Source organism: Contarinia nasturtii, unplaced genomic scaffold, assembly GCF_009176525.2.
Source record: "Contarinia nasturtii isolate CC-2019 unplaced genomic scaffold, AAFC_CNas_1.1 Cnas_scaffold_2806, whole genome shotgun sequence".
In the NCBI taxonomy this organism is placed as follows: Eukaryota; Metazoa; Arthropoda; class Insecta; order Diptera; family Cecidomyiidae; genus Contarinia; species Contarinia nasturtii.
This window is the reverse complement of record NW_022200123.1, coordinates 1,294,988-1,319,246: the sequence shown is the minus strand read 5'-3', so window position 1 is coordinate 1,319,246 and position 24,259 is coordinate 1,294,988. Positions and strand designations below refer to the sequence as shown.

General features: G+C 32.3%; 4 protein-coding genes and 1 long non-coding RNA gene across 5 annotated transcripts; 2 read left to right on the top strand and 3 right to left on the bottom strand.

Moving 5' to 3' along the window:
- Nucleotides 1–340: 340 nt before the first annotated feature.
- Nucleotides 341–2,508, top strand: LOC116349206 (probable cytochrome P450 28d1). The gene is made up of 7 exons (XM_031780540.1): nucleotides 341–572; nucleotides 634–772; nucleotides 864–971; nucleotides 1,047–1,148; nucleotides 1,297–1,816; nucleotides 1,879–2,148; nucleotides 2,217–2,508. The coding sequence occupies exons 1-7, from the start codon at nucleotides 382–384 to the stop codon at nucleotides 2,375–2,377; spliced, it is 1,491 nt and encodes a 496-aa protein (XP_031636400.1). The 5' UTR covers nucleotides 341–381; the 3' UTR covers nucleotides 2,378–2,508.
- Nucleotides 2,509–3,012: 504 nt separating this feature from the next.
- On the top strand, nucleotides 3,013–5,354 carry LOC116349205 (probable cytochrome P450 28a5). Its single transcript, XM_031780538.1, has 7 exons — nucleotides 3,013–3,262; nucleotides 3,333–3,471; nucleotides 3,539–3,646; nucleotides 3,748–3,852; nucleotides 3,955–4,474; nucleotides 4,562–4,825; nucleotides 4,889–5,354. The coding sequence occupies exons 1-7, from the start codon at nucleotides 3,048–3,050 to the stop codon at nucleotides 5,053–5,055; spliced, it is 1,518 nt and encodes a 505-aa protein (XP_031636398.1). The 5' UTR covers nucleotides 3,013–3,047; the 3' UTR covers nucleotides 5,056–5,354.
- Nucleotides 5,355–7,045: 1,691 nt separating this feature from the next.
- Nucleotides 7,046–8,985, bottom strand: LOC116349208. Its single transcript, XR_004201888.1, has 4 exons — nucleotides 8,856–8,985; nucleotides 7,550–8,268; nucleotides 7,219–7,485; nucleotides 7,046–7,136 (listed from the first exon to the last, which is right to left on the bottom strand). It is a non-coding gene; the product is annotated as an uncharacterized LOC116349208 (long non-coding RNA).
- A 1,427-nt stretch (nucleotides 8,986–10,412) lies between these two features.
- On the bottom strand, nucleotides 10,413–11,725 carry LOC116349212. The gene is made up of 7 exons (XM_031780547.1): nucleotides 11,468–11,725; nucleotides 11,334–11,388; nucleotides 11,143–11,266; nucleotides 10,982–11,071; nucleotides 10,832–10,915; nucleotides 10,704–10,760; nucleotides 10,413–10,644 (listed from the first exon to the last, which is right to left on the bottom strand). Exons 1-7 carry the CDS (start codon nucleotides 11,507–11,509, stop codon nucleotides 10,548–10,550), a joined length of 549 nt encoding a protein of 182 aa, XP_031636407.1. The 5' UTR covers nucleotides 11,510–11,725; the 3' UTR covers nucleotides 10,413–10,547.
- Nucleotides 11,726–17,701: 5,976 nt separating this feature from the next.
- On the bottom strand, nucleotides 17,702–19,015 carry LOC116349126. The gene is made up of 3 exons (XM_031780405.1): nucleotides 18,674–19,015; nucleotides 18,080–18,203; nucleotides 17,702–17,913 (listed from the first exon to the last, which is right to left on the bottom strand). Exons 1-3 carry the CDS (start codon nucleotides 18,780–18,782, stop codon nucleotides 17,769–17,771), a joined length of 378 nt encoding a protein of 125 aa, XP_031636265.1. The 5' UTR covers nucleotides 18,783–19,015; the 3' UTR covers nucleotides 17,702–17,768.
- Nucleotides 19,016–24,259: the final 5,244 nt, after the last annotated feature.

The window sequence follows — 24,259 nt, the reverse complement described above, 5'->3', positions numbered from 1 at the left end:
TGAACATGCACTTTTAACCCATCTGGAAACGAGAAAATACACATTCATTCGACTAATTTTTGTGTTTCTGACAGTTATTGCAATTATACATGTAAACATGTATTTTACTCTAAAAAGCGCGTACCATTGACAGCATTTAGTTAATTTTGTCTTTTTTGATTATCTGTTTTGTTTCGAATTCATATTAGCTTTCTTTAGATGTGATTAAAACAACTCTTCAAATAAATAAATATTAAAAATGTACATTGAATTATTTTCTTTTGTATCTTATCAAAAACAACCATCGATAAGGTTTTCAATCTGACTTTAATATATAGAACGTGTGTTTCGTTGAGTACATTCAGACTATATTATGAAGCGGTGCTCCAAAAGTATAGAAAAATGTTCATTTTCGTGATAAGTGTGTTTTTGACTGTGTTTGCATTCTATTCGTATTTAACATGGAATTTTGATTATTGGAGGCGTCGCCGAGTGGCTGGTCCCACTCCACGATCGTATGTTGGTACATTTCCGAAAACGGCACTATTCGACAAAAACTCAAATTACATTGAAGAAACCACCGAAATTTACAAGTGTGTTTACTCAAATCATTTTCAAGTTGCATGGCTAACCAAACTGAACATTGAATTGCAGACAGTACTTTCGCAGGCATCGATTTATTGGAGTGTTTGAATTTCGTTCGCCAAAATTATTAGTCTTAGATCCAATTTTAGTGAAGGATATATATACAAAATATTTCAAAAATTTTGGTGAAAATTCATTAAGCGATGCGGTAAATACAAATATTTGTTAAACAATCGATGATTGTACGTTGTCGACATTCACTCCATATATGTAATTTGAAAAATTCATTTTATGACTAGATAACCCGAAGTGCCGATCCGTTGTTTAAACCGAATCCGTTCATCGATAAATTGAAGCTATGGAAAGAACGACGCTTAGAATTAGCTCCGGCTTATACACTATTGAAGGTTGTTGTTGTCTGGCAAAACTCATTGATGAAATAGAAATTAATTGCAAATGTATTTGATATAATTTTGCCGTAGGCCAAAGCAATGTATTCAGCTGTAGAAAATGCATGCCGTCAACTGGAACATTATATTAACGGCAAAATTGAATCGAACCAAAATATTGTTTCGTCGAAAGATGTATGTATTTCATGCACACGCTAACAATCAATATCGATTTCAATCACACAATACATGTATAGCTTAGTGCATTTATTCATATACGAATATTTAGTTCACCGAGCTTGTTGAAGATGCAATTCGATAATTAATTATTTAATCTTTATAGATATGTTCACGTGTAATAGCCGATATATTGGGAAATGTGATATTTGGATTGGATGCAAAAGCATTCGATGAAAAATCTGATTTTGTTGAAAAATCGCTCCGAATGTTTTACACAACACCGTATGATAATATTCGATTTATCATTTACACGATATTTCCATGGCTGAGAAAAGTTTATCCCGATCAATTTACATCAACCGAATTTACAAGTTGGTTTAAAAATCTATTTGATCAAGCTGTTTGTTTGCGCAAGCAAAATAATATTTCACGTGACGATTACCTGAACTACTTGATTGAATTACGAAATAAGAAAAATACACCGATGGAAGTGATTTATGCACACGCTTACACATTCTTTTTGGATGGATTTGAAACCGTATCTTACATTCTCGGCAAAGCTGTAAATTGCCTGGCCGAAAACAAGGAATGCCAAACGAAATTGAGATCAGAGATAAAAACATATGAACACGTCACCTTTGAGCAGCTTCATCAGATGCCTTATTTGGACGCCATTCTTAATGGTATGAAGAAAATATAAAAAAATTACACTTTTGGCAATTAAAATGGTAAATTTATCTTTTAGAAACGACTCGAATTAGTCCATTTCCTTTTCCAATTTGGAAAACATGCACTGAAAGCATTGACTTGACCGATTTCGATGGTCGAAGTGTACACATCGAAAAGGGCGTTAGAATTATACTGCCAATCAATGCGCTTCATAGTCACCCCGACTTTTATGCCAATCCAGAGAAATTCGATCCCGATCGTTTCGATGAGAGCACAGGAGGTACAAAGAAATTAAAAGATGCCGGTGTGTTTAATCCATTCGGGAATGGACCGCGTCAATGTCTAGGTATATTGCTTGAAATTAATTAAAAACCATGATAAAGACATTGTTTCAATTTTGCCATAATTTTTTAGGAATCAAAATTGCAATAACTGAAATCAAAGCTATTCTCTATACTCTGGTTAATAAGTATGAATTTGAGTTAGAACCAAGTGACAACACACCAAGTTCACCGACTGGAATGCTATTTTTCTCTGAAAATAATGCGAAACTCCGATTTAAACCATGTTTATGATCACGATACAATGATTGTCACATTTTTTCTTTCTAGAAAGGAAAAAACAATTTAAGTAACAGAAATGTTGATCAAACGTGTGTCAAGATACAGATATATAAACAAATAAAGTAAAACTGCTCAAAACTGAATTGCTCAGAATTTTTTAAAAGAAGATTTTATTTTACATAATTTCACATTCACAATAACATTTTATAGTATATTGCCTCTTACTCTGTGGCACACTCCGTTTGATGTTGATGTTGCGTAAAAAATCGATTGTTATGATCGAAGCTTGTTATCAGACGTGTGTCAATAGCCGTAGATTTTATCATAAAATCATCCATGCGCCATGCGAGTGTTAACGAATATAAATTCAATCCCAGACATAAACATGATTTTATTTGAATAAAAAAAAAACAAATAGATGTAAATAAATATGAAAAAAAACAAGTACCCATTACTATCAAATGGACTTATGTTTGACGACAAAAGATTAAAATTTATGTTTGCATTCAATGTGATGCAAGAGCAAGCGACAAAGTGCTCACACTCTTAAGACTTTTCCGTTTGATTATCGCAACTTGAATTGATAATAATAACAACAACGGTGCTTGTTGATATTTAATTGATAGTTATAGAAATTCAATAGAATATCAATGATCGCATTTAATTTCTTTTATTCATTTGAATGTCATTGAAAGTCATAGTCACAGCTAGCAATATGTTGGCACTTTTATTAATCGCAATTTTTTCGTTTATAATTTACCAGTATGTAACATCAAATTTTAATTATTGGCGCAAACGAAAGGTATTTGGTCCAAAACCACTGCCATTTTTTGGAAATTATCCAAAATCGGCTATTCTCCAAGCGAATATCATGTACGAGCAACAACAATTATACGAGTGAGTACAATGTTTTGAAATAAAGCAGTACATAATTCAAGTTGAATAATTGTTCAATTCTTCGCCAAAGAAAATATAAAGGAAAACATCGTTTCATTGGTGTTTTTGAGCGAAACACACCAAAATTGTTGATATTAGACCCTCAATTGGTTGCTGACATTTACGTAAAGCATTTCAAGCATTTTCAAATCAACGATTCATCGAATTCAGTAAGTTCATTGAACAATAGTTTGAATTTGTCTCTGTTTGAATTTGTTCATGGAAACGCATTTTCAGTTTGACAAAGTTCTTGATCCAATTTTCACTCGAAATTTATTTGCTGCCCAATACGATGACTGGCGTAACACAAGAACCGAATTGTCTCCGGCATTTACGCAAAGCAAAGTGAGTATTGAATGAAAATCTTTTTCGCTCACGCAATGTTTAATTAAAATGTTGTTTCTTTTGTGTCTGTAAACGTTGAAAATTTTCAATTAAAATTCAAGCTACGACAAATGTTTTCCATGATTTTGAGCAGTGGTCAAAAGATGATTGAGCACATTGATATGCAGATCGGCAACAACACAAACAAAACCATTGACACAAAAGATGTAAGCAAAACACTTCGTCTATATATATAGAATGAATGGACTTTGTTTCGATGGTGCCTGCAGAGTTGTTGACATTAAAATTTTTGTACTTTTTCGAAATAGTTAACATCACGTTTTACGGCCGATGCCGTCATGAACTGCATTTACGGTTTTGAAGCAAATGATGCCATACACAATAAACTTGTCAAATGGTTTAGGCCATCGTTGGCAAAGAACATTTTAAATGCTTTTCTGTCCACTTTTCCCGTTCTCAGTCGTCTGTATAGGCCGTCATTTTTCCCAGCTCAAATGACAAAATGGTTTTACGATACAACACACGATGCCATTGACTACCGCAAACAAACTCAGTCGAAACGAAGTGATTTTCTGAATTTTCTCTTGGAACGTAAAGAAGTCAAAAATCACACTGACACTGATGTGGCCGCATTCACAGCGATATTTCTATTCGATGCTTTTGAAACGACGAGCATGATTTTGTCACAAGCAATTTATCACATTGCCAAAAATGTACAATGCCAAACAAAATTGCGTGCCGAAATTTTTGAAAATTTTCCAACACATGAGGATTCTCCAACAGCAGATACCATTAATAGAATGCCGTATCTCGAAAACATTGTTAATGGTTTGTTAACTTCTTTAGTTTGGAATTGTACCTCAGAATTATGTTCATTAGAATCGTTAAAATGTGGAATTTTGTTCATTTTTTTAGAAACTATTCGTATCTCGCCTTCAGCTTTTCTGCTCGCCAAAAATTGCACGCAATCCATTGAACTGGATGATTTAGGCGGTACGAAATTACTTGTTGAGCGCGGCACATCCATTCAATTTCCCATTTTTGCATTTCATCACGACGAACGTTTCTATGACGAGCCAAATTCTTTTAAACCCCATCGTTTCGATTCGCAATCGGTGAACGAACTGAAGAAATGTGGTCGCTTCTTACCATTTGGTGATGGTCCAAGAATTTGTTTGGGTAAATCAAATGGATCGCTATATTTAACGACATTCCTATAATCAATCGCTTTTCAATTCGCAGGACAAAAATTCGCAGTATTTCAAATAAAATTAGCTCTGGTTGAAATATTTCGAAACTATTCAGTTGGAGTGAATTCGAAAACAATCGAACCAATAACAGCATGCGCATTAGATTCACTGCTTACACCTATCAGCGAAATTTATTTAGATTTTCAGCGCATCGATTGAAAAAATTGAATCCAAATCAATAATCATTGAGTACTATTTGATTGAAAATTTATCGTTAGTTTATTGAATATGGAGCAGGCATTTCAGTTAGCCCGGTCAAATAGTAATTTTCAAATAATTGAACATGGTGGAGCATAAAACATGCTGTGTGCCTTTTTTCTAAATTTTATCAAATCCATCGTAAATAATATTCCTTTTCATGTCGGTAAAAATACAAGAGACAATAATTTATTTGAAAAAAAAAAATATCCGTAAAATTTCAAATTCGACTTAGTAAAAAATAGTTCCTTCATCTATTATTTTACTTTTTGTAAAATACATTACTTGTGTTTCTGTAAAAAAAATATTTAATTCAATTTGTATATGAATTGCGCTCTCACGTTTTTGTGCAAAAAGAAACTTTTATTCAAATTTATTTGAAATACAATAAACATTTTGTGAATTACGACATAAAAAACGAGTTATGCTTGTACAATTTACAATTATGGTTTATAAATACTAAAATTTATTTGTTCTTATAAATAAATATTCGATTAATTCTCTATAAATATTTGAAAAAGTTTTATATTAATTGTATTTTGCTCATAATAAATTACACCCAAATTAACAAAGCTACATTTTTCATTATAATTAAATAAATACTCTTTTTTTTTTAAATGCAATATGGTATTTCCCTTAAGCATAATATAAAGATTAAAAAGTATATTTGAATATTTATCTTCTAAATGCAATAATTATTTATTGACAATATGTTGTCAAACCAAGTGATCAAAACAACGACCAAAAAATACTGAAGAATATTATAATTATTTGGCCTTTCGGCAGTATGCATCATGGCTCGTATACTTCATATTGAAAGCCATTTTTAAAAAGAGAAACTAAAATAAATATAATATGATGCACACGAGTAGTTTAGCACTGAATTAAAAATTAAAAATATTATATTTAATCAAACAATCCTTAGATTGGTAAATTTCTAAGCGTAGAATCTATATAGGTATAATGAAATACTTCAAATTTACATCACATAATACATCTAAGTACTCAAAACACTAAAAAGAAATCACATTGCCATGCTTTGGTGCTGTTTCTGTTTTACGTCAAATATTTAGAGTTCTATATTTATAGTTTAACAATATATTTATAGTTTTATATATTTTAGTATAAAGTCGTTTTATAGCGACTATTTATAATATTTGTACTTTGATACTTTGTGATTATTTGGTATAGTATAATAATTTGATTTTTTTGTAAACAGGTATTAGAGTATATGTATATGAATGAATCCAACTTTTTACTTCAAGTTATTTAATGTCTATTTAAATGAAAGTATCATAACAATTGAATTTTGGAACAATAAAGTGGTTAATTACACTCAAATTTACGAAGTTACTACTTCAAAAGAATACAATATGATATGTAATTGTCTTGATAATATAAGTATTGTCTAGGGGCTTTTATGTATATGAATATACGAAATATTCACATAATATTCACAATATACACGTCTTATTCATCATATATACGGCATAAATCTCTAGTGAATATTTCGTATTTTCTACTGTATGTTGTGAATATTCACAGTAAGCGACACAGGAACGAAGAAAGTCCGCACTAAAGAGAATGACAAAATATGTATATTTCATATATACAGGAAATATTCACGAAATATTCACGAAATATTCATCAAATTTATGCAATTATACACATTTATTTGTGTATATTCTTTATATACATACAATATTCATTGAATATTCAGCATTATGTTTCAATATTTACTGAAATCGTAGTATTCATTTTAACATAAAAGCCCCTGGAGTATTGTATTAAAAAATTTCTTTTAAAATTTATGTGAATTCAACGTGCATTAAAATAATAAATATCTAAATACGATTCTGATATAAAATGCAATAACAGTTTGTCATTCAATTTGAATGGATAAGTTTGAGAGTCATCAAGTCCTGTGGCATCGGCAGTGCCGATTCGGCACGTCGGTCATCTTTCATGCAACTTGAATCTCCATTGAATTATAATTGTAGTTCTCTAAACACCGCATAAAGTGAATATACTTTGTCTATTATCTAGAAAGGAGATCACAACAATTCATTAGACGAATAAAATTAAAGTTAAACTGTTTTACTTAAACAAATAGATAGCTCTTACCGCTCTGAAAGTTAGAAAATTACAACGAATTGAGCCATAAGCTGCGATGCGAACTTTCTTCTGTGACACAGCCAATATCATGGGCATATACTTCTGGATGTTCATTGGTAGGCGATACCAATCAATCTGATACAACAGATCGGCAATGTCATCAAATCCATTTGTCACTTGCTGTCCCGTGTAGCATATTGCAAACAGCAAGAATACGATGTATAGCAAAGCAAATAAGACTTGCAAAATAAAAGCAGAGCTGCCAGTTTCAACTATCTGAGGAGTTTTTAATAATTTATGTTTTTTGTGAATTCAAAAAGAAATTGTAATTGAATATTACCGTGTTGATTTGAAGAAATAGGGCGCAGAGACTAACAATAACAAACAGAAAATAACCTAAGGCAAGTGGTTGATTGATTGCAGAGAAGCTTTTGACGAACCTACATAATAATTAAATATTAATTTTCTGGTATTTAATAAATAAATACTATTTATTATCAAAAATATCACACTCAACTCCCTCGCTTCCGAATAAAAGTCGACGAATTCTACAAGTTTTTGCGTCATTTGAATTTGCACACGTGTTCTCCTTTGTCGGTTTAATTTTTTCATTGAAGCTAAACCATCGCCAATTTCACGTACGCATTCTTTGAGATCAGAAGTGAGATCTATCGATAGCATACAGTATCCGACGCTCGAAATAAATATCATCGCCATTAAAGAACCTATTATAAATGTTGTTGTCTGTATAATTATGACTGCCAAATACCCAATTGGTGTTCGCCAGTTAAATGGATACCTTGGAAGAATGAAATTAGCCGTAACAATTTTCCAAGTGGTACACAATTTCAAAATTTACTTACGTTGCGGGATACACTTGTACAAATGATTCATTGTTGTAGCCCAACGAAATATACCAGAAACATGACAAACCAACAGGTACGATCATAAATATCGGTGTAACTATCTTAAATGTCAATTTAAAAAAGAATTTGGTCGCCACGTCAATTCTTCGTAGAGATTTTTCATAAATTATTTTCTTAACCGGGTCCAGATTTCCTAATAAAATAGTATTGAAAGTCATTAGAAATACTACAAACTGGTTCACAAGCATGAAAATCTGGGTATTATAAACATGTGCAAAACGTGTTCTTTAATTATGAAGATTTTTTGCATTTTTCCCAAAAAAATCATACATTGAAATTTCATTCAATCTTATCACAGCACATGAAAAATTTGGACCAAATATTACTATTTGATTGCTGCGCAAACCGTTTCCAAGAATAATCATTTTATAAAAAGTTCTACAAAACCTAACTTTAGTACAATTCTGTCTCCAAGTATATGCAAGCACACGTTTTAAAAATTAAATGCACGCAACGTACACGTTTTGCTCATGTTTATAGGACGAACTTTTTTTAATTACAACTTTTATGTCGGGATGTCTGAGACCTAAGTTAAACATAGACAGACATGTTAAAATGCAAAAACATCAGAGACCTATTCGTTTTCGCATGAATCATTTTTTTCTTAATTTATTTCACTACTATCTTAATAAAAAAAATACAAATTATAAAAATTAAAAAAAAAATGGATCCTTAGTGATCATACATTAATTTGTATTACTCAATAAAAAAATTACACACTTTTTTCGATAATTGAGCTGATTTCCTCTCCCAGGTTGTAGTATTTACTTTTCCAAGTGAAAACTGAATACGAAAACAACACAAAAGCAAAAGCTCCAAAAAAATAAATGGATCGAACATATTCACTATTAGTACGAGCCTCGAATAAAAAAAACCAAAATGTCGTAATAAAGGAAAAAATTAAATGCACATAATAATAACAAATTAAACCGATACTTAAAAATTTTTCTTTACGACTCTCATCTCTTGGTAAAATTCGCACCCACAACAAAATTTCTCTTAGCTCTCTGAATAACTTCATCTTTCACAAATATTGAAGAAACGACAATTTTTTACAACCAACGGTTTTCGCAGTCTCGAAGATACTGATTTGGTTTTATGTTTGTCACAAGCTTCATTTGTTATTGCGTTTGATAGTAATGCAATAGTGACGTGTAACATATGCACTGATTCCTGTTTGATGTGTCGATTGATTCTTGGTTTGTTGGTATTCTCGTGGTTTCGTTTTCTGTAAGTTGTATTGCAACGGCTACGTTGCATGCAAATACTATGACCGACTTTAGTAGGAAATTTTGATACTTTTCAAGCACACGCGCTTCTTATCAAAGCTCCCTTCTTCTGTATTTTACGTTTAAACTTTGAATGTATTAATCTTTTTTATCCACACGCCTGTATAATAGTAAATTATCTTTAGAATCCGATACATGAGTCTTCCATCATCAGAACAAATAATACAGCTGTAGTTTGAACGTATTAGTTGTTACAACTCATTAGTATCTAGTATACGTGCAAGTGCACTCTATCGCCACGTACTTTCTGTTTGAACAAAAGGATTTATTTCAATTCAATGTCATTACAGATATTTCTAGATATACGACTGTGCTTTTTGATTGCATGACACACGTAAACATATTAACATAAATGCATTTAAAGAAAAATTAGCTCGTAATTAATTCACATTGATGATTTGTTCTCTCAAAAATCAATGGAGGCTAAATCATAAATGTAGCTTTTATTGAACCATACTAATTTGAAGATGATCCATAAAATTAAGATTGAAATGAAAAATTCCGATTGTTATCAAAAATGTAATTCGTATGTCTAATCCATGTTTCATATGAATATTGACCTATTGAATATTTTCACTTTCCGGAGCACTCTACTATGTGATATGTCTATCTATTCTCTTCTTTGATCTATTGTCCATTCATTTTACCATATACATATATATACATCATGTGACAGGTGATGTGGAATTTGATTGGCTTCTGTATATCAAATAGCTATAAGATTAAATTCAAATTCAGAAAACTTGAAGACGCTCAAAATTCTACGTATACGACATATCATTAAAAATCAATCAACAGTATTTTGAAAATTGGAGCGAAAATTTATAGTACGCATACAATGTGCACTCCTTTACCTTATGGCTAAGCATTGCAACGAAAGAATTTAAATTTAATGAAATTTAAATTCAATGTCAATCGATTTTTGTCGACCCAAGTTTGATTGCATAAAAGAAATCATTTTTTATAATTTTAAGGAATATCACTTATATTACTTCAATGTTACTTTCAAATTTCATAGCTTGGTTTAGCTTTCACTTGAATTTTTATTATATAAAAGTTAATTCAATTTCTCTGCTATAGTTTATAGGTATTTAATTTTTTGTCTTAATAAATGTATTATTTATTATTTTTTGAGTGCGTTCATTGTTATCAACATTGAGTGCAAGTCACGGCAGATCAATCTTATGATTTCTTTTTTGTCATAGTCATTTCGAAAACTCCTGAAAAAAATAAAAATTAATTTTTCAAAAACATGATTTCAATCTATAAAGCAACTTACGCGTCATTAAAATTTTCTTTCAATCGATTTTTCATACCATAAATGAAATCTTTATCCCTGAATAAAGTGATAAGAGAAACAATAACAATTTTCCGTGGAACGTGTTTGAAACGTATATATACACTTACTTCGCAAAACTCTTATACTTTTTTACAACTTTTCCAAAGGCTTTATTCATTTTATTTATCTCTACAATTATGGCTTTTAGATCTCTGCAAATGAAATAGATAAACATAGTCATTGTTTTCAATTAGTAATTCACTTCAAATATGAAATACGGATATGGGGATAAATTATGCTGAATTCCTCTAACAAGAGGTCCATTCCTTATTTGCGATTGAACGGCATCGCTGGGTACGTCAGAACATCTAAAAATAAATCAAATTAATAGAAATTACAATTATCATTATAATAATTGTTCATTATATTTATATCTAACTCTGTTAAAAAGCTCATCCATGGATATTCCATTTGAGAATTTTCAGCATCCAGTATTGGAATTAAAACCTTGGGTTTTTCTATACCATATAAAAATGCTACCCCAGGTGTGACCATTGGGTCGTCTACAAGAAGTATTATTGAAATAATATGTTAGATTTAGATTTAATATACATTCTACTCCATGTTTACCATCATGTTTTCTACAAAAACACGATATTTCAAATCCCGCCATTGTTGTGGATACCTATTTAGAAATAAAAATTATTGGGATTAAATCATCATTTAATGAACGAACAAATGAAGTTACATTACGTTTGACTTACCCATGTGGCAATAAATACACACAATAAAACTACGAATTTCATTTTTTTTTGCAAAGAAGAACAGACTGTGAAGTGAAGACAACTGATACAACATTCACAATCCAATAAAAATATAAGCTCGAAATTTTTATTTAATTCGTCGTCACATCGATTATTCAAACAATCCGTATAAATAATATTATACCGTCTTACAATCTACATTTTATCTCGAACTTCTGTTCAATTCATTTTGATAATTGCGAAAATATCTTCTTACATATTTTTGAGCTCGTCAAAGAAATTGCGTTACTTCATTAATTTTTCAATTCGTACAAACTTCAAAGACGAGTTATTGGTTGACACTAAAAAATAGTTGAAACAACTTCTGTTTGTCGTGCATATTTCTATTTGTATTTATTTAACGAGAGTATGATATCGCAATTTTATCACAAACGCGATTGCGTATTAATCCTTCAAAAATATTCGTGATAAATGAATGACAATACAGCGAGTACCATATAGAATAATAATACGTCCAATTGGATCGCAATGTTTAAAAATTACCGTGCCGCACTTAATACATCGGGTTGATTAAAGAACGGTTTTTAAAATTATAAAAGTCTTGGGTCGATATAAAAACTAACGATTTGGCCCAAAGATGCTTCGACCTACGCATCATTAAAAATCGAATAGTCACACACAAACTCTGAAGAAGTTTTTTTTTTTTCAATCGTATTCTAGTCCAAAATGTGGGAATTGTGTATCTTACATTGTTATGCCTGGCATCAGAAACAGAAATCGATGTGCAGCAAACTTTTTAGTTTTATTTTATATCATGATTAAAATTTGATGTAGGGCTCAATGACAACAAAGTTGTTATTTATTTGTCTCGAATCCGATTCGAAATATCCATTTAAATTTCGAAGTTTCAGGTCTCTGCATCATTCGCAACGATCAAAATTGAAAAATAAAACTGTTATCAACAACAAAAGTCGGAATAAAATGATGCCAAAAGGTCAGTCCATACATAGATTTTGCATTATTATTCCATTATGCTAAGGGTTTCGGATTTATTTTTGTGTTTATGTTTGGTGAATGACCATTTTTGAATACCACCAACTCGGATGACAATTCAAATTTATTGCCCGACAACTCAACCAATTGGACACCGAAGCACGTTTCTCAGATAATAAAGGAAGTAATGCATTTCGAAAAATCAGCTTTTGCATCTCTCACACACACATATACATATATCACATCATGGTATTAAATGAATGCTTTAAGAATCACAAGTAAGTAACGGTGTGGATTCGGAATTACTTTTCAATTCAACGACCGAACTGGTCGAGAAAATATTTTCATTTGGATTCGCAATAAATACATGTATGCATTTAAAATAGCTCTCATGATGGCATCGACATTGTAATTCAATAAATCCCTCTTCTCATTATCGTTTGCACATTTCTTTTTATCGCATCTGTGTTTATGGTAACGGGATTTATTGAAAAAAAAATGAAAGTAAGAGACAGACGAATTTAAGAGCGAAGAAAAAACTTGAATCAAAACATGAAACACAATTTTTGCTGCAATAACAGCAGCAAATACCACAAAAAAGTTCCAGATTCAATGAGCATCAGCATTGATGACAGATATTTTGTGTCTCCCTATTTCACTGTTCCTGTAAAACAGTATCCATCGATGGATGTTCATTTCGAACGAAAAGGTTTACTCTGTTGCAAAGAAGTTTTTGTTTTATTTGCAACATTGACACGTCAATTGAAGTCAAGTTGAAAATAAAACGAAGTAAAATTGAAATCAAGTCTGTTGTTTTGTAATTTCACTTTGTTAATTTGAACGTTTACGATGCGCTCTCAATTTCATGCGAGAGAAAGCGAAACGATTAAAAAAGAATGTGCAGATGGAGCGAGAGAGAGAGGAAATTACTATCCATTGCTGGGTATTGCATAAGTAATAAAACGACGATGGTACACCCATAACGAAATAATCAATTCAGATAGAGATAAATATCAGTGAATTATGGACAACACGGTGAAAATCTTGTATGCGTCGTCGACAACAAATAACAAAAACATCCATTTATTAAAAACGAAATTTCGTGAACTCGTTGAAAATCTAAAATATGCTATCGCATCCAAGTTTTGAACTCAAAATAATAATTCCATTCCATAAATCTCCCACTTCAATGATGATCGGGAGAAGTTTTCGGTGTCTCGGTCTATTTTTCCCGTCTCGCTCTTGTAAATATAAGTGTGAGATAATAAATGGGTGAAAAATCCCATTTATGTGCGAAATAAAGTGAATCCAATATTGAAATTTATTCAGTTCCAATGTGAGATGGACCAAAAGTACATTCGCATTGTCTTGGTTTGGCTTTGGCTTATGTCTGCTGGATGTATCGTTTTATTTGTGGCTACACATTTTTTTCCTCTCTTTAGCTCTCTCTCTCGCTCTCTCTCTCTCTCTCTCTCAACGTAAAATTCACTTGGACTTAGGCAAATACAGAAAGTAATACCGATACATTATCGCACTCGTACCTTCTCCGTGCCGAGTTGCTCTCTCAACATCGCATTTTATTATTGAATAAATCATTTTGAAAGAGAAAGAAAAAAAATAGCATTCTATATACATGACGACAACTGCATTGTAATTCGGATGGTAGCGAGTGTGAGAAAGACGATGTTGAAGCGAAAACGGTCTCATTCAATTTATTTATGAATAATGATATTAAGTATTTATTTTTGAAATTTATTCTTACATTTTGTGAGTGAATGAATGCGTCATTGGTAGGAGGGGGGAATTTTTAAATTGATTCGCTGCCTCGTTCCATTTTCAAATTGCTCTGTCGACCGACCGCAAAAAAGGCCATTATGCCGTCAAATGACACATTCAAGTGAATTGGCTGGGAAAAAAATGAATGTGCCGGCAAACAAAACATAAAATCGAAAAAAAGAATTCTTGCTGTGCGCACCAAGTCCAAACACTTTTCATTTGGTTTTAATGAATCCATTCAAAGTCTATATTTCTTTGCCGACGTACTACGATTTTACAAACCACAAAAAAACCATGCGAATTAATTTCATTTGAAACCATGCAATTTTATAATGTATAAAGTTCAGCATCTCGTTCCAAAGCCAATGTAACCACTACAATGAAAATATCAACTTTTTGCTTCTTTGTGTGAATGAAACTCTGCGTTTGGCAACAAGTGGAGCGAATGATGAGTCTCTTTAAATAACACACTTGTTCTCATCAAACACATTTCTAAATTGCTCTTGATAGAGAGGTAGAACCGAAAAATGATACAGAGAGCTTAGCACGTTCAAAAACCATTAAGAATGTTTCACAAAATCGCCTGCTGTTATGCGCACCATTATTCACAGAACAGAACAATTTTCAAATACTTTGTTTTGAAATTGTTGTTGACCTCAACAGTCTCAGATGTCCCACAAATTTCTGTTCGAACAAGTCGACTTGAGAGAGGTATTCCATCTTCCACAAAGCAACCAATAGTTGCCTTGGATTTGCGGAAAGTTGAATATAAAAGGGAAACCGTATGTGCTTTTCACACAACTTTGTGACACTATATGCTTATAAGTTTTCTTTTCGGCGAAAAATATATAACGATAAAACAATTTTACTTATTCTCTGTGAAATTGTCGGAATGAGAGAGGAACACTCTTTTTCTTTGTATTAATACAACTAATTGTAATTTAAGAGCAGGAACATGTCTGCCAAACAAATTTATGGGAATTGATTTGAGCGGTTGACAAGGGATTGACTCTCTATGGCACATGCCAAGCTATAACTTTTGTTATTCAAATAAGTTTGACACGATGTCAGCGCATCCTCCGAGATAGAGAGCGAGAAAGAGAGAAAATGAAGAAAAAAAACAGGATTCTTGATTGACGATTGCTGATTTTATCAATTTAAATGATAATTGTCATCGCTCCAAGAGACGTACGAAGAAAACGAATAAGAAGCAACCAAAGTTTTGCGATTGTATAGGCTGATGATATCACTGTCGAAAACGATACAAATCGGGCGCGTTAATGGTGTCAAAATTCTTGGTAATAAATTTAAGGCAATAAAAGTGTTGAGATGGTACAGCTGTTTTATGAATCATGATTTATTTGTTTATTTATGATTGTTTTCATTGATTATGCATTTGGTGCATTTTTACCCAAGGTCAGTGCATTCCAATTAAACGTCAATCCATTTGAGCTCGTTGCAAACTCATTCATTAGCACCAATGAACTTATATTGTCGTTTCAAATGGCGAAAATGCGTAAATCATTTAAATAAATATGCAGTTTCATCAAGAAATGGTAAATGAATGCAAGAAGATGAAATAAAGACGAGAAACAAAGATTGATCATGTTCGTGCATTCGATAAAAATCATATCCTTTTTTGGTCAAACTTTTTTTTATTCATCTTCTCTTCTTCAAGCTGAAATGATGATCTCATGTCCAATTAAGTATATTTTGCTTGGCTTTTTACGGTCGATACAAGCAATTTAATAAACGCCACAAATTCACGACATTAGACGAAAATCATAAAGATTTTTGATTGTGGCACAACAAAAAAATAATACAATGGAATTCCATACGACTTATCATATGCACGGAATCAGTGAGTGTGTTTCGTTTTTTTTTCTCCCGATGAAGAATTTATTTCAATAAATATCTGCGAAATTGTATGGCTTAACATTCAAATGAAGTTTTGCTTACGCAAAATTTGGTCAACCGTGATCGTAATCACGTTTTGAAGTTCCTGTTTCGGAATCGTTCGCGTGCTCAACTAATAATTCTCATGTCTCATAACCGGATTTTTAAATCGATTGAAATAATCAATGCAAATTGAATGTAATTTCCATGTAAAGTAGTTTAATTTGAAAATTTCAGTTCGTAGTCCCTTAACGCTTTCGTCGCGATCGAATTTCAGATTGGCGCCAAAAATCACACGTACGCCGGAAGTTTGTAAACAACAGCTTTGGTCTGGCTGCCATGAAATGTATTAGAATAAGACCACCAACTCTTAACAGTACAAAAGTCATGTCTAGGATGTCGTAATTTGTATGCTCTATAAAATTCATTTGAAAGTCTTGTATCTGTCGATTCTTCTCATTTTATTACTCATCGACACGCTCTCCACTAAAATTATTGCAAAAAAAGTCTAATCAAATTGGCTTCTGTGTTCATTAAATGCGAAAAAAATGAATATTGTTTCATTAAATTTCGGACACAGTCTACTTCTGTTCTCTCTTACTAATCTTATAAACACTCACGATCATCTTTATTTCATTCCATATGTTGTTTGTATTTTATCGCTCTTTCATTCGAACTAAACAGAGAATGTGAAAAAAAAAAACTGTTGCCAAATTGATGGCTATCACGACTTAATTCAAATTCTCTAGCATCGTGCGCACGTTCTATACGTTTGATTTGAAAGCAATTTACGTCACAATGGGTGGACGTGAAATACAAAAGACGTTCAACAACTGAAGGAAACCCATATTTGTTTACTCATTTGAAAATATATAATTTATTCTTGATATCTTTTCTCAATAATTATTATTAGATTATTTTGTGGCGTTTTACTTCGCCTTGTTTTTTGTGTTTAAATTTTGTTGCTTCAACATACAATATTCTTATAATAGAAATAAAAAAAAAATCTCTTAAATTACAATAGTGGAATTGTCTCTTTTGTTAAGAGTCATCTCATTGTGCGTGTGTGTGATTGTTTTTAAATAGTTTGCGAGATGATTGAATGGTTAAATTAATGCAAACGATTTCAAATGTATATGTATGTGATTATGTATATAAATTAAATGATTTTCTATATGATAAACATCACAATAAACAAAAGTTTGATTTGAATTTTTCTTTTTTCATTGTGGCAACAAAACACTTTGCCCTTTTTGATACATAATTTGGTCCGAATGTCGACGATACCAGTGTTATCTATTCATTTAATCTGGGTCCTGTGGTGTTCGATCGAATGCCATTTTGAATGAATAATCATATTTAAAATTCGTTAACACTTTTTCTTTGATTTCGAAACATAAAATTTTTTATCCAACAGAACATTTGGTGCTGATATGTTCTATGGCATCAAATCAAATAAAATGAATGCAAAATGGCGCCAAGGTGCTGGTGAAGTCACAAAAAATTCACATCAATATAAATCACGTTCGTTTTGCTCGTTTCAAATGATTATGGAATAATATAAATGTATGTGTGTGATGGATGAGACGAGCAGAAATGCAGTAGCTTTTTTGTGTGTGTCTGTCACATTTATTGTTTACAGTGAATTGGATCCGTATTCAAAGAGATCGTTGTCTTGATCATCATCACATTCGAAGCGTGGACAACAATTTGGATAGATTTGTGTACGATCTCCAGCAATTTCACGACAATTTCGACCAATAGCTTCTTCCGATGCGCATCTGTTGAATAAAGCAAACAAATAAAAAACGAAACATTTAATTAGTGAATGGTTATTTTAAATGATTCTACTAATTGGTTGAAATCAAATTATCTGGAATTTGATTGTGAAGCCAACGAGCAAAAAATCTAGCGAATAAATTACAAATCATAAAATGTGATGCTTACCCAGCTCCACCAAAAGAAAAGTTTGGCAAACAGGTCAATTTCATGCAACCAAGTGGCAAATAAATATCTTGGCCGGGTTGAACAAGTTGCATCGTCACTGGCTCAAAGCATTGGCCTGGGTGTGCTATTTTATGAAGAAAAAAATTATTATTTAAAAAAAATTAAATTAACGATTCAAAATATGAGTATAATCAATGTTGGAATGTCAAAAGAGGGAGAGAGTTGAATTCAACAGAAAAAGATCGTATCAATTCAAAAAAAAATCAACAAACAAACGTCAAAGCAATTTACATAATAATCGTTATGATATTCATTTAATAGTTTAATTTGTTTTTCTTCGAATCGCACCGTTGTTGTAGTGCCCCAATGGGACTTAGTCAAACAAAGAACTATTTTTAATCAATGGCTTCCACTTCTTTAGCTTTCTTTCGTATGCAAATTTTGGGAAATACCATATATGCGTCACGATGCGAAAAACAAACACAAACATTATTTTTCTCTTTTGATATGAATTGATATTTAAGTTCGGTGTGAGTCATGCACACATCACGTTTTGAAAATAGAATGAAATATCGATGAAGAACGTTAATTTACCCGGATGGATGATTGGAGGTGTAATGAATGTCGAACCATAACAGCTATCGATTACAACGATGGCCAAGACACCAATGACTAAGACTGTTTCACTTGTTTTTCCAAACATTTTGTAAGGTTTTTTGCTCTTGTTTTCTTGTCGAACTTTTAAAAAAATATTCCTTCTTTGGAAAACGATTTTTTTTCTTTTATTTTCTTTTTGTGAATCTCACTCAATTTTCACGCAAAACTGTTTTGAATTTTGTTATTTTTTTTAATGTTTATCGAATTTCTCTTCGTTCTTGTTTCGTGAAATAACACACTTTATTGAATAAACTCAACGATTAATTCAGTTGGCTGATTAAGCGGCGAATGAATAAACGTTGCTCGTTGCTTGCGATTTATATACAAATTCTGTGGCAACAATTTGACGACGCACAAACGGGTTTTAAAAAAACGTTGTTTTGTTTACGTTTACAAATGTTTTTTTTTTGCTCTCTTCTCTTCTTCTTTTCGTTGTTTTGATTCCATTGTTGCTACTTTTTTTCCGTCGTTTGGTTTGATCTTCCATCGGTCTGATTGTTTGTGGACCGAACGCGAGCGAGGTGTATGCGACGAGGAAATATATGCGTGTGTATTTGTGTTTTATTCTTTGTTCTCGTTCTCATTATAATTGTTAATGTCTTGTGTTCGCAAAACGGATCAACGATGAAATGATTTGAACACGATTCGGCCATAAATTTATTTGATACTCGATGACGTTGATATCAACAGAGCCACAATTTCGCTTTTGATCAGTTTATGTGATAATCGGATAATAATAAAATTAGTACTGCATCGCATATCCTGACGCCAGAACAGAAACCGTGCACACGAGCCGGTAAGAGAAGAAGAAGAAGAAGAAGAAGATAAAAAACCCAGAGAAAGAGCATATGTTAGTTGTCGCGTGTGAAATTCGCTGGCTTATAAATCTCTTGTGATAAATTGATACTGCATTCCATTGGTTCGCTTTTTGGTTGTGCAGACGAAGAAAAAACAACTGACTACAAGTTAGCTATACACGTATATAGCATAGACGCCATCGATTTCACGTCATTTGCAAATTGTTTTATGAGCGAAAAGAACACGGAACTACAGGAGAGAGACAGCAAGAAAAAAAAACACACATATATATACATATCGCCGCAAAAACAACGTGTCGATGAAAATACACTAATAATTATCTTTTACAGGCACATCCATGCGAATGGCGTCCTATGATTGAGCGATTGTGTCAACAAAAATAGCCAAATCCCACGAAATTCAGCACATATTTTGTTTTTAATCCGTAAATCCGCCGGCATTTCATTTCTAAATGTGGCTCCAGACTGTTTTTGGCATTTGACGTATCAAAGCATAGATCAACAAAATTAACCCATAAAAAAATATGTACACAACTGCGCGGAATTTGATTGATGTTTTTGTCGTTTGAGTGATGTTTGATTTTTTTAACGACCTTGTTACCAAAGACGACCTTGCGCTTCGCTAAGAATTCTATTTCATGCGCATAAAGCCTTTTCTCAGCGTTCTGACAGCAACTCTTTTTTCATCACTTTTGGTAATGAAACAAGCATTTACCATGTGTCGAAAGGATGAAGTTTTCTTTCAAAAAAAAGGTTTAAATGTCATGGAACACAAAAAAGCGCGTCTATTTGGTGTTTAAGCCAGGATTAATGACGTAAATTGAATTGGAGATAGAAGAAATGAAGAGAGTGAAAAATGTGTATGTTTTGATCATTTCGCTGAAATGTTTTTCACAATTTTGCTTTGATCTCTTTGTGAACATTTAAATTTTTTTGCATTGGTGGTGCTTATCTTATGGTCAACACTGTTCATCATTTTAAATTTATTTTTTATGTTTGCAATTAATTAGTTCGGTGAGCGTCAGATAGTCGCAAAAAAACGTAGTTTACATTTGATGGCATTAGTTTTGCACATCTGCCTCCCTCTAACCGGTTCAATCGAATTTCTATTTGATTATATTTTTGTTTTGATAACATTTGTTTTTCATGTTGACTCGGCATTTGTCGCAATATTATAAAACAACATTTTTTCATCTTACGAAAGCGAAACCACAATGATTGATCAATGTTGATGTAACTTTAAACTATGTGTTAATTATGGGATGGTGAAAAAGATGAAGAAGTTTCAACGCTCGATGTGTTTATGTGTGTGAGCGCATTGACGTTGTTGATCAAAAATTCAAATTGGACGAAAGCGATAAAACAAAAATCGAATCAACAAAATCTATCAGGTTCTATTTGGCTTGATGAAGTGTATATAAACTTGATTGTTGAGCACAAATCAGGTGAGTTTATTGAAATCGATGGACTTTGAAAATTGATTTGAATATACCGAATAAGACGCATATCGCGTCTGTCTGATAAGGCTGCAAAGTTTAACTATTTCTTTCTTTCCTTTTTTTGTTTCTTTTGATGCGGGCAGCATGCTGTGTAGAGTGGCCCAAATAATTTGGCGAAATAGTTATATTTAACTATATGTTGAAAATTGACTCATGCAAAAACAAAACAAAACAACATTCCATTTGGCCAGCATTCTTTTGGCGCGTCATGTCTCAATTTTGTGGGCAATGGTTTTTATGCAAATCATTCGAATAGATAAATGTCACGACACAAATATATTGATAAAACGAATAAGTAAAAATCAAAACAAATCTAGTACAACAACCTCAACTGCGATCCATGTTTTTGCATTTGTTATTATCAGCGATACGATCTATCGATGTGTGGCGTCGGTATCTTTTCATCTTCAATTTTTCCATAAACGGATATAAATTCCGTTTGTATCAAGCACGAAAGAATACGCCGATCCATATGAAGTGAGATGCGTCGAGATAAAACTTATTATTATGATGTGCAAGTATTTGAGCGAATGATTTGTGATTTTAGCAAAACATAGAGAACACACACAACCACACATATGAAAAAAAGTTGTTCAATTTCGGCAAAAGTTCGTAAATTGATAAGAAGAAAACACATTTCATCGAAACAAGCAATATAATTTGAATAATAAAATGGTATCATTTGAATAAGTTATGTGGAAGAAAAAAACGAGAGTATACGACATTCTTTAAAAAATCCACAAACACCTCGATCCATTAGCGTTCGTACAAGAGCTCGAAAATTGAATTATTCCAAATAAAGTGAAAAAAAAGAGTTGTTTATGTTTGTTTATATTGCAGAATCGGTTGTATTTAATGATTCGTTTTGATTTGCTGAAAATTGACCGAGGGTTACTGTCGCGCCACTGTCAAAAGAGCAGAAAAATCATCAACCGCATTATTAATGGCGAACCCATCCTCGTGACGCGTTAATATCCACACAAAAAAAACGATATAAATTTCGTTTTTTTTTCTTCTTTTGATTGCGATGCACGTAAATGTTGTCCTAACACGCATATTATTTGCATCAATTGGTTATTTTGCTCATCCAACTGTGTTGCAAAATTCCGTGTTATATATTTGATAATGACGAAATGTTGATCAAATCCAGATAACCGATACGCGTTAATTTTATGTGACGTAAAAAGCACGTTCTTCTCCGTTTTATCGATGGAATATTTTTCAACTTTATTCAAATGTGTCTGGCTCCCTCAGCACAAATTATTCCAATATATAACTCATTGCAACCCAAATTTTTTTAATCGTCTCAATAATGACGGTGGTTCGCAGCATGAATTTGCATTCAACGCAGCTGCATCGTTTTTGTTTTCTTCTTGTTATCTCTTTTGCGCACTTTTTCGTCGAATATTTGTGTCGATAATCTTGTAGTTAATCAACCACGTGTTTTATGACTTAAGCTGTTTGGCTATTTTGACTATTTTTGACTTCTTATAGATAAGTATATGATTTATGTGCATTCTTCTTATGACATTACGATTAAACTATTCGTTTCGATGGAATTAAAATAACTTTGCAAACAGAAGCTTCAGATCGTCAATGTTTTGTTGAATTGTGTGTATGTGATTAAAATACCAGGCGATTATCGGCGATCATCATTGGCATCGCAACGTTGCTGAGATTTTTACTGTTTTTGGCTTTCGCCAAAATCTTCATATCCGCTAAAATCCAGTTATGCCGACTATAAAAGAAATTGATTAAATGGAAACCCCGATTGTTCACGGTGCTAAACATTTCTTGTAAATTGAAAGTTTCGATAATCGCAAAAAGATGATTCTTATTACATAAATTTGTGATCTATTAACGAAATGCCCGATCAAAGCAACACCACCGACACCAAGAGAATGCGACAAAATGAAGTGATCGCCCAAAATTGAAATTAACAAATAAAATTTTGATGTGAGAAGATTAGCACATTGGCGCGGACCAACACCAATTTGGATACGAAAAAATACCGAAAACAAAATGGTATGCTTTTGAAGTGTACCGCCAACTTTCTGACGCATAATTAATAATGTAATTGACAATAATAAATGTTTATTTAACAAATTTGGCGAATTAATCACATTCCAATATGTCGCATTTCTTTTGTGCTTCCTTTTTTATGTGTTTGTCTGTGCATTTCATATACTTTCAACACTTCTCTCCAATTCTATGAAGAGCATTATCAAAAATTGATGTGCTTTTTGTTCGGTTGACAGCCAAGATAAGTAACCTTGTGTATTGTCTTTCAACCGATTCGCGAAATCATAAAAATGTTGATATCATTTCATTGTTTGGACGATCCAGTTTTGCCGTTTGGTATGGGCTTGAATGTTAATTTGATACGCTCCGACGCAAAAATGCAAAATACTTGCAAATTATGATCGCGGCCCATAAAACCAGTCATTCAAAAGCAATTTTACAGCGTGTGAGGTGTGTACGAGCACGCGGCATCTCAACAAAAATCCAAACGATCAAATTATAACTCTTCATTTGTCAATACATTTTGATATAGATACAAAGATATTAATAGCTTGAATAAAGTGGCAAGTAAATAATCGAAAACGTATGTATCTGGGGTATATGGTATTATTGGTGGACGGAGACAATAAAAATCCATCGTTGGCATTTATTTGTCACATATTTTTAGAGATTTTTTTTTACGTATTTGGTCACACAAAAGAGAGACCAACCGCATTGCGGCACAAAAGAGAAAATGCCGCCTTTGTTTTCCATCACAAAAATAACACATTGGCCACATTTAACGAATAGATAACGAGTTTAACTAGAAAAAAATCCTAATCCTTATAATAGTTTCTGTTAGAATAAAGGATATTTTTATTAAAGAATTATGCAATATTATGCCCATTTTAGTTTCTTTATACGCAAATTTTATCGATTGGCTATTATTTAAGTTGGCCACCCGACATGGCCAATGTCTGTAGATTTCAGTGTGGTCGAAAATCATTTGCATTTCGATTGTATCGGAATAATTTGTCGCATAGTTGATCTGATTTCATTGGTGGCATTGGTCGATGTTATCGTCACTTTGCTTAGGATATTTATAGATATTCTATCAGCAAGTTTAAGATTTTATCACTTTTTTCCCACCTTGGTTGAGCCGCAGAAATGTGCTTTTGCGAGGTAGAGAAAAAAAGGTGTGTCGG